General features: G+C 45.9%; 1 protein-coding gene across 2 annotated transcripts; it reads right to left on the bottom strand.

The window, feature by feature from the left end:
* Positions 1-268: 268 nt before the first annotated feature.
* LOC122375909 (innexin inx2-like) lies at positions 269-9,107 on the bottom strand. Of its 2 annotated transcripts, none has more exons than XM_043355487.1 (7): positions 8,864-9,107; positions 5,892-6,160; positions 4,947-5,126; positions 4,308-4,568; positions 3,573-3,730; positions 2,480-2,614; positions 269-1,641 (listed from the first exon to the last, which is right to left on the bottom strand). In XM_043355487.1, exons 1-7 carry the CDS (start codon positions 9,051-9,053, stop codon positions 1,524-1,526), a joined length of 1,311 nt encoding a protein of 436 aa, XP_043211422.1. In that variant the 5' UTR covers positions 9,054-9,107; the 3' UTR covers positions 269-1,523. The 2 variants fall into 2 exon arrangements, with proteins under 2 accessions (XP_043211422.1, XP_043211423.1); XM_043355488.1 differs by lacking the exon at positions 8,864-9,107 and adding an exon at positions 6,783-7,186.
* Positions 9,108-10,468: the final 1,361 nt, after the last annotated feature.

Here is a 10,468-nt window from a genome sequence, read left to right as displayed (position 1 = left end):
GGAGGACCTGCCGACCACTGCTTTAAGGTAACTGAAGTTAGCCACGTCAATATGTCAAGTGCACAGCTTCGTGCGCCACAATTTTCGTTCGACGATAGTTCTATATAGGCTGTATCTTGGGGTTGGCAGTGGCAGAACCACTTGACGGCCTGTTTTAGGTCTTGAAACTGGAAGCACATAATAAATGCCTTCTGCTGGTGGCCAAACGACCCCAAAAACATTGTTCCCTGTGAAGGTAGTATCTCATGGGATTGAAAATTTGCCGATGTAAAGACACACGTGTATTGATGCATATGGGCCGATTCCAACATCACCAATCCATACATCACTACAAACAATATACATTGTAAATATACAACACAATATAGATGATACAATACATTCGTAATTGAACCGATATGACACCTGACTTTGCCTAAAATCAGCACCTAGGCTGTATGGAAGCACACAGAACAACACTGACAGCGATGGCAGTTGAGCGTAAAGATCACGAGTTTTCACTTCAAGAATGCGTATTTTTTTATAAACAATGGCTATGAAGGCACTATAGCATCATGTCAAGCAGAAAAATACAGCTAAAGCATGAACCATGTCCAGTATTCACATACAAATAGACGGGGTTGACCGTATGATGTCCAGAATCCTACATGATATTGGATGATACCTAATTACCAGTTCTTTGCCGATGCGGTTATAACATGACATAGTTAGCCGTGACGAATCTAACAGTATAGGCTACCTACCTACTTGGCTGTCTTCTCAACACTTTTGTATCTGCGTGCTCTTAAAACCAAGCACGGCATCTAGTGATAACTTATAAGTTATAAATACATGCATTATGAATCGATAACTGGGTAAACATTGATTTCTTCACTATTCATTATTTCCTAACTTTTTTCTTATTAAAGTTAACGATGAAAATAGTTGATGACCGTAGAATGTTTCAGTTTTCAAATACCAAATCGTAAGCATTTATGGACCCTGTAAAAACGAAGAAAGTTGGACACAATATGGTCCAATTTTCGTCATTTAGCGCAAACTACATGACAATACTTAACATTTTGCTAAATGTCTTCTAACGGTGCTAATAATAGCAATGCTAATGGACACGCCCAATCAGTGCTCACATTTGCCAGTAAAAATACATGGATACACATTACGCAATATGCTTCAGTAACACCTCGCCATTAGGCATTATTTCAACAACCTTGCAATCGGCTAAATATTCCTTTCAAACCATTGTAGCATGCAGATGCGTCATTAGACATAACACATATCAATCAAAGGTGCGAATGTGATCGTATTTTGATGTCGTTCACGGAACGTTAGAATTGGAACGTCGCTTCTCCCATCAATCTATGTGACTCCTGTTAATCACTATCACTGATATCTGCCCTCTCCGTATTTAAATTGACGCATCACTATACCTGCGATTCCTCCCATCACTATATGCGAGTCCGCCCATCATTATTTGCAGTCTTTCCATCACTATCCGCAGTCCTCCCACCACTATATGCATGACGTCATACTTTGACCTCGACCATTGTTGTCCGTGTTCGCGGCAACTGAACAGCTAGCTGTCTGACTACGCTGGAGAACACAGGTGCACTCATATTCCGGCTCAACGTGCGCAGCAAATACCTGAAAAAAAAAATGAACCAAAAAGTCAGGCTCACAATCAGACGCTCGCTGAAATAAAGAAAGGAATCGTGTATTTTCGTCAATAGATGTGATTGGTAGCATATTGCTGTGAAATTTAGAACATTAGCATTAAATACAGCAACGGCACATTTGCACATCCAGAAGCACGAAGCACTCGTGCATAAATGTTCGTTATGTTGCGCATGCTCATATTATTGTTCACCGCAAAAATTAAAGGAAACAGTTCACTTTCCTGAAATTAGTATTTTGCTATGGATTTATGATTTGTTATGCTCAAAATGATCAGAAAATAAAATAAAACCTTTTTGTAAAAACAAATATTTTTTATATTTTGATATAGGACGAACTATATTCTATGTAAAATAATGTTTGACGCGGAAGCTTATTACGCGTTGACCAATCATATTGCGTAGTTCAAACCTACGCATGCTGCATTGGCTGTAAGCAGCATGCTGATTGGCTGACGATGACGTGGCTGCATTCCTGTGCAAGGCACACATTCCTCTGCAAGGCACTCTTTTCGGAACGAGAAATGGAATATCTTCGTCTAGGGTGATCGTTGAGCCGTAAAAGCTCCTGATTTGTGCTAGTCTCAGCTCAAGCTACGAAACTGCTATTCCAGTTCAAAACCCCATGTGAAAAGTGAACTATTTCCTTTAAGAGACTATTTAGCGTTTCAGTGGAGGGACTAATTAATCGTTAGATTTATAAATTACAGTAATGTTTGTCCTATCTTTCTAGGTGACTGGCCAACTTCAGGCTCTGACATCACTTATCTTTTAAGCAATGCCGGCTTAAAAAAAAAAAACGTTCTCACCAGTCGCCGTAGCCGCACTTTCTTGTGACGTCATCAATGGCCGGGTCGGCACCGTACCGGCTCCCTCTAGCCAGCAGCAGACGGCGACGCAGCTTTGGCGAGAATACGGTGGCCAGCCGGTACACGAACAGCAAACTGCTGACGGAAAAACGAGTTAGGTGCTGAGGTGAGGTAGACAGAACAGCTGTTGGTCGCTTTGACGACAGACGGCTGAAGAAAAACGACGGTAGGTACTAGGTAGTAGGTACCCTGACGACGGTAGACTAAGAACTGTCAAGGATATGCAGATGTTATATTCATTAGTTAGATTGCCTGATGTGGTAAGAGACCAGCTTTTCGCATGGCGGAGTAATCAGCAAACACAAGGTGTCATGCCTATATGATTATGACATAATGAAGGCCTTTCAGTTATACGAAAAATAGGTATATGCCAAATGTTAGCTGTTACGTGTCACTGACATGGCATGTCATGTTCCTGTAGCGTTCTTTATTCCGAACTTTTTTCTTGTCTCTTTGGGGCTGTCCTTTTTCTTTTTCTTTTGCTTTACCCGGCATGTTATATTCTCCCGTCATCTTATTTCTCTCTTTTTATCTACAGTCATTATGTGTGTCTTTTTGCCGGTCATGGTTCGTCAATGGCTTTATCCTTCAGCTGTAGTCTGCGGGCTGCGGCGTACCTCTTCCCGCCCATACCTCTTTCATTCCCCTCCCCCTCCCACCCCCCCCCCCCCGGCACCTGCACTCTATCCAGGAACAGCTGTCTCTCCCGACAACAGGCCAAAAGAAAGGTGAAGGGTCAATAGCACGGTCAAAGTGCAAATTGAGAGGCTGTTGAGATAAAAATCTCAGCAATAGACATGACAATGAAACGTGCTCAGATACCTTTTCCGATTGTACAGGTTCAGTTCATTTCAGGTTGTGCTACTACACATACATCAGTATATCAGTATCAGCAGGTCAGTACATCGGCACAGAATGACAACCGAGCTTATCACTCATCCATCCCATTGCAATTCTCCAGCCGAATAGTCCGTTATGTAAGTTCAAATAAGATCTCTTGCACAATTTTCATTGCACACCAATGTCGCCTCACCTGCCCAGTGCAATGAGAACGATGTACCAGAACCAGACGGTCAGGTAGATCTTGTCGTTGACCACGTTGATGCTGAGGACGCAGAGAGCGTCGAATCTCTCCAAACTTCCTCCAGCTCCAAAACGGTAGAAAGTGCACTTTGTTAGCCGCGGAAAAACCTGCGGTAGAAGCGCAGGGTAAATACAAGCACCCAGTTTCAATCGAGTTTTCTTCATATAACGTTTATCTATAGCACATATCATTTTATGTCTAAATACAGGCAATACAAGTGAAACTCTCAGCAGAAGCAAAGAAGATCGAAACATGACGTTGGCAGCTTTGGTTGGTCGCATATTTCATCAGTGTTGCTGTGTCGACAATTAATGGTCGTATTAATGGTCGTAATTCCCTAGCTTATACAGCAAACTGAGATAATTGCATTAGCAGACCTGAAGGACATTACCAAGGCAATATTTGAAGTGAACGCAATGTCTGTCGTTAACTGCACAATCTGCAAATAAAACCTAGCCATTGGACACCACGGTTGTAATGCCAATGCCAGGCATGATACCGGTGACTGACGCGCCGTTCACCAAGTTTTGATGTTGTGATCCTTTCGTGTTCTGGTTTTGGCATCGCATTTCTCAGTCTCTCGAAAGCTTTCGGCCTTAGCTGGGCCTCGTTACGAGTGCTTTGGCCTGGCATTCGGTTGGACTGAGAACAAACACCATTCCATTCACTGGTTGTCATGGTTACCTGATTCATCGGGTCGTCATCCTCCTCGGCGCCGTGCCGCAGGTACTGAACAACCCGAGGTCCGTAGCCGAGGAACTGTCCTCCGAGGAACGAGTCGGTCACCACCAGCTGAAGCACCGTGTTTAGCAGGTTCAGAGTCTCGCACAACACGTACTTGAAGGCCCAGGCTGTGTGGGAGCCCCAGTGGAAGACCAGGTAGTTGACCATGAGGGCCTCCTTCATGCGGCGTTGTTCGTCGTCAACTACCACGTAGTTGAGACCCTGTGCAAGACAATGTGACGTTGCAGTGGGTGAAAGAGACAGAGACTACGGTGGTGCGCGTTTCGTTGTTGTTTATTCATTGATACCTATCAAAAGAATTACTCGATATAAAGTCACGATAAACGGCGCATGGAATATTTGAAGTAATTTTTAGGTATTGAAATTGTCAGTTTAAATACAGTGCGGAACTACTTGTTCACACACAAATTCATTGCGATAAGCTTTCTCGATATTCATTATTCTCTACATAATTCTAGTTATTTTGACAAATTTTCAACAACTGATTCTCCAAAATCCTCAATAAAGTGATGAGGCATTGGACACATTACACAGGAGAGGAGCCATATATCACATTTCTCACAATTTACTATTTCTCACCTGCAGTATTCCGCGCACTTTGTCCGTTTGCGCCACCTTCCAGATCCAGTGCGGCAGGTAGAAGGAGACTGACTGCAGGAACAGCATGTAGGGCACCCACATGTAGTAATTGTGGTAGCGCCGCTCCTCGGGTCCGCTTCCCGGAACCACACGGCGACGCTGCGCGGCCTTCCAGCCGTGCTAGAATGGGGAAAACAAAATGGCGTCAGAGAAACAAGATGGCGGTGGAAGGAAAAATAGCGGGTGTGAATAGATGACGGCGAAGAAATGACTATGAGGCAACGCGGAGAAGTAAGATTGCGCTTGTAGTGGAAAAAGTAGCTAAAATGAAAAACAGCAAAATCGAAGGAGATGCCTATTAAAAAGTTGACCATGTGGAAAGCTGATTAGGGCATCGAAAGTAGAAGCACAGGAACGATGCCAAAAGAAAAACTTTAAGGAGGAAAAGATAGCAGCACGAACAAGTTGCATCCTATCCTGCGATACTGAAAAAGTATGTAAATAGACAATTTGACATCGTGATAACGAGGATGCTAATTCGGGGTGCGGTTGTCAAATGGTGACTCAAAATGGTGACGAGTCAATACAAATGCAGCTGTGGTGACAAACGTATCCTTGGCACATTCATAATGATGATAAAAAGGCCGAATGAAGCACGGTATAGAGTGGTGTTGCATTGTCTACAATCATTTAAGCAGTAACATTTACCCGAGAAAAAAAAATATTTTTCTCAAAACCACAATGCAAGATCAAAACAAAAATAATAATGTCTTTTATGGCATACTAAAATTACATTCTTAAATCCCATCCTTTTACGAAATTAAACCATCAACCTCTCGAAACCATCAACTCCGGAGAGAATACCCGAAAAAACCATGAACACTCAACGAACACCCAAAGAAGACTCCATCATTCCCCAACTTCACCCAAAGAACGAACACCCACCCGCAGCGCGGTGGAAGACGGCAGGGTGAACGTGCTGGCGATGTAGCAGTACGTGTTGATGACGTTCTGCGGCAGAGAGTCGTCACTCAGGCAGGAGATGGGCGCTCCGATATACTGGGTGGCCGTCACCAGCAGGCAGCAGGCCATCAGTAGGGCGAACGTCACTCGGTAGTGTAAGCGGAAGACCAGGCCGTCACCGCAGGGCTTGGCGCGCGCAGAGAAGAGATTGGTGTGGAAGGCAAGAGGAGATAGCAGACCTTGCATCGTGCCTGAGAAGAGAGCGGGGCGTCTGAGGTCAGTCAAGGTCAACGCAGGTCAACTCAGGTCACGCTAGGAGTCAACTGAAGTCAGCCAAGGTCGACGCAGCTCGACACAGGTCAACGCGGGTCAGTTCAGGTCAACTCAGGTCACGCTAGGATAATCTCAGGTCGGGTCAGAGCAAACTGAGGTCAGTTCAGATCGACGCAGGTCAATGCAGATCAGCCCAGGTCTAACCGGAGTCAGCACAGATCAGCTCAGTCGAGATAACTCATTGCCGAATTTGATACGGAGACGTTACATAAAGCCGACGTGCTTTTCGCCACAGGATTATAATGTAAAAGACGTTTATTTATAGATAATACGTTGTTTCATTAGTAAACTGAGAAGCACATATGTAATCGTGCAAATATCTTCACAATTACTAACGCCTGATGCTCGTAAAGTCAACATGAACACAGTCACACAACACATGGACAAACATCACACTGAACAGCGAATGCCATCACTAACAACGAACCGGTCGGTTTTCTTTTCATCTACCAATCCATCGTTCACAGGATAACGATTCGTGGAGGCAGTATTGGCTGATTTTGGAGATCAGCCAGCGGCGGTGCGTTTGACGGGGCTCACCTTCACTGAGTTCGGAGAAGCTGCCAACTGTGAGTCAGAAGAACGTGTTGCGCACGTGGCCGGCTGAAACCGCTTATCTTTGTATAAAACACGTGCGTCGTAATATGCTGCAATAGGTCCTGGAGGCTGCAGTCTTTGTTGCTCTTGATGGTGAGCACGATCCGACGCTGCGCTGCGCAAGCTAAATAAAAGTACCTATACGGATACGCCACGGGAATTTGAAAGTTAGGAGTTTTATTCAAAGCTTTCCGTAGGCTTCTTCCGTAAACGTTTCCCGACAATAATACCTCACCTAATGCCATAAATTCATATCTCGTTGGGTATATTTTAATCACGCCGGTCTTATTTCTTATCTTATTTCATTGTAACTTCTTACTTGTCACTGAATCATTCGTCACATCAGGTTTTTCCCATCACTGTATTTCGTAGTTTATTACTTCTTGATTCTTGACGAGCTTCTTGCTTCCTTTTTCCACTCTTTTTTTCACAATTCAGTTCCTTTTCACACTTGAAGTCCTTCTTTACACTTAGTTCACACTAACGTAGGCTGGCCCGTATCTTCCAGTGCATCGGTTGCCCTCATGAGCCTCCGTTCTATCGCTGACTTTCTTTGGACCTATACCTACAGCCTCGCGCTATCTGTTCCTCACCTCACACACTTCACTGCTGCGGCTCGTGCGGCGGGGTGCGGCCGGCCGCGGGCTTTGTCGTACCACCTGTGGTAGCCCAGGTGGATGGGACAAACCCTACCCATCTCGCCCCCCCCCCCCCCTCAGCCTCCGCCCCCACAGGTGCCGACACGTGGTCGTTGTGGGAGAGGGAGGGAGGGGGTCGACTGCGACTAATGGTCGAAATGGCGGCTCACATTGGGAATTTAGAAAATATTTGTCAAAATATGTATGCTGTTTTATGGAGCTGATGATTGCAAGACAATGGGCAATAAAAGTGAAACTAAGCAAACAAAGAAAATCCAACAAATGCATGGACACAAAATAAAAGCACTGGCTTCATTTTCAAAGTGGCTGTTGGATCAGTGGACTGACGTTTTGTTGATGGTTTGATCTTATCCTCAACGGGAGTTTTGTCTAGTTTCACTGTATCTGGCAAGTAGCCCGAGAGCTCTCAGCCCCCTGCGCTAACAATGACACTAGAAAACGAAACTAGAACATTTTGCCAACTCCTCCTACACAATGACATCTGAAGAGCGTGGTTGTTCAGTCGAGGAAAATGTTTGGGGTTTTTGTAGATAGCATGGATAAACTTTTTAAGTCGTTTAACCCTCACTGGACTAATGGGTATTCTTGTGTTGAGGGACAACTCGTTCACCGTAACGTCACTATTTACGGTAAAGCTTGTGAATAACGAACATAATGGACCCTTACAAAACACAGTGAGTTACCCCCGAATATCAGATTTTAGGTTGAATAACGACCTTCGAGGTCAGGTCAACCACTAGCACGTTTCAAACAGGTTTCCAATACTTGACTTTCGGAAGGAATTTGGTTACCGCTCAACAGACTTGTGACAGCCACTACGCATAAGTTTTTTGTTAGACAGGACAATTAGTGTTGACTTCAGGTAAGTGTCATGTCAAAACGCTGGTCAGTTCGGGTAGTTTGCCAAAGGATGATTCATGCCATTTCAGTTGACAGATTATTCTGAGTTCATTGGCGCTTTACCCGACACGGTAACTGAAATTGGTCGATAATTTGTAACAAAAACCGGAATCAATACACATCACCTAATCCGTGGCAGTCAAACTCTGTAGCTTCCTCTCCACCACACAGATCCTGCATGTCTGCCACACTGTTTCTTATCACAAAGGGTCTGTTCCAGTCGCACTTCCTAACACCTCCAAACTCCTCCAAGATTGCTTCCCTGTTCCAGTGGCAGCTCTAGCCCCTACAAAGCCAAGGAGGGCCCTGCTCCAACCTCCTCTTCCTTGCACTGGGAGGAGCTTAGAGGTGTTAGGAAGTGCGACTGGAACAGACCCATATATGGCAATGACAGTTGACCTCTGACAGAACACAGCTCACAGCTCCCTCCCCACACTACCTCCCCCGGCCCCGAAATGGACTCACCCGGTCGATGCGCTGCGCCCGGTCGCTGCGCGCTGACCTGCGCGGCCGCAGGGCTCGCAAGCCCGAACGGCAGAAGCGGCGGCTCCGGTCGCGGCGGTGAGACTCTTCTCTCTCGAACGGGTCGGCCAGGAAAGTATCCCAGACACCCCCAGAGCAACACGCGCTTGAGACGACGAGCGCGATCTTCCATACGCGTCTGCAGCGACCGCCGGCTGTGGGCGATCTGACCGGGCGGCGCACCGACTCTTCTGAGGTCACGGGGTCATCGTCAGCCCACTGAGAGTTGGCGCCGCTCACAGACGATAACAGAGGTGAGTCGACGGGGCTCGAAAAACATCCACCCGTTTGCCCAACTGACGTCAGGCTCTAGCCGGATTATACTGGTTTTTACCGGTTCAGGAACTGACATTTAGAAATGGACTACGCCGGACGCCGACCCCCTCTCAACCGGCTAGCGTTCGGAGTCTTTCTGGCGCTGATCGTGCAGTCCCACCCCCTGGAGCCCTCCCCTGTAACTTCGCACGCGAGCTGGCCGATCGCCAGCCGCCCAGCACTCCCTCGTCTGCCCCGGCCACGTCTGGTTCCCAGGTGTACGCTTTCTCGGCGCCTTGTTCGGTTCCCTGGCTGTAGGCCAGTCCATGAGGGCCCATTCCAGGGAGCTGTCGTTACATCACAGCTGGGGTGCACACGTGGGGCGATCGCTGATCACTACGCAACAGACGACGGGACACAGGGAACGATGTTATGCGATTTTTGATCGGTAAAATGTGCACCTTTAGCCATTTTGTATGTATTACTCATAATTATATAACGAATTTACTTGTAATGTTTATGCGTAAATGGATGGGTTGAGAATGTCAGAGCGCACGCAGCGCGTGTTGCGCAGGCCCCAGCTCCTTCCCTTTTATCGAGCAATTCCGGGCAGTCGGGAGAATCTGAATTCCAAAGTTCATCGCACCCTTCAAAGTGGACACTGCCAGAAATAAATGCTCAAAGTAAAACAAGAGCTCAAATTCGTCAAACCATAAACCTCTGTTTAACAGAGGTATAGACTCAAACGTTACAAAACAAAAACGTTTCTACATGACAATGTGTCTCGGGCTTGACGGTTTACGGCCGCTGGAGGTTGAACTGTTGATATTAGATCAAACAAAATTGAATGTCAGCGAAAGAGCTTTTTCAACAAAAAGTGAAGTCCGAATTTGCGAGAACATGCAATGACAATAGAGCATGTTGTGCCTAATGCACTGCTGGGTCTCTCAGCTAAATCATCGATTCGTAATCTATCTGCCAAAAGTAAGGGGCCACAATAAAACAGGATGTGTCATTGTGAACGACTGTATACAACAGGATATCGATTTTAAAGATCAAAGACGAAAATATTTATGGAAAAAATTATCATATTTTAGCAGACACACTTACCCAACACCATAAGAGAAGGACTAGCCTGAAAGACAGACAGACAGACAGACAGACAGACAGACAAACAGACAGACAGACAGACAGACAGACAGACAGACATGGGCGTAGGAGCCTCACAAAAAGTGTGTTTGGGGGGGGGGGGCAGCAAAACTTCAATGTTACTTTGTGGGAGCCCCAATACCT

Source organism: Amphibalanus amphitrite, unplaced genomic scaffold, assembly GCF_019059575.1.
Source record: "Amphibalanus amphitrite isolate SeventyFive unplaced genomic scaffold, NRLGWU_Aamphi_draft 001955F_arrow, whole genome shotgun sequence".
In the NCBI taxonomy this organism is placed as follows: domain Eukaryota; kingdom Metazoa; phylum Arthropoda; class Thecostraca; order Balanomorpha; family Balanidae; genus Amphibalanus; species Amphibalanus amphitrite.
The sequence above is the reverse complement of the archived record's forward strand: the minus strand, read 5'-3'. Positions and strand labels throughout refer to the sequence as shown.

Bases quoted from the DNA above. Each gene is read 5' to 3' on its own strand.
- LOC122375909 (XM_043355487.1), bottom strand. From the start codon at position 9,053: ATGGAAGATCGCGCTCGTCGTCTCAAGCGCGTGTTGCTCTGGGGGTGT. The intron at 6,161-8,863 runs GTGAGTCCATTT...CTCTCTTCTCAG, and splicing joins GGGCGCAGCGCATCGACCGG to GCACGATGCAAGGTCTGCTA. The intron at 3,731-4,307 runs GTAACCATGACA...CTTCTACCGCAG, and splicing joins ATGACGACCCGATGAATCAG to GTTTTTCCGCGGCTAACAAA.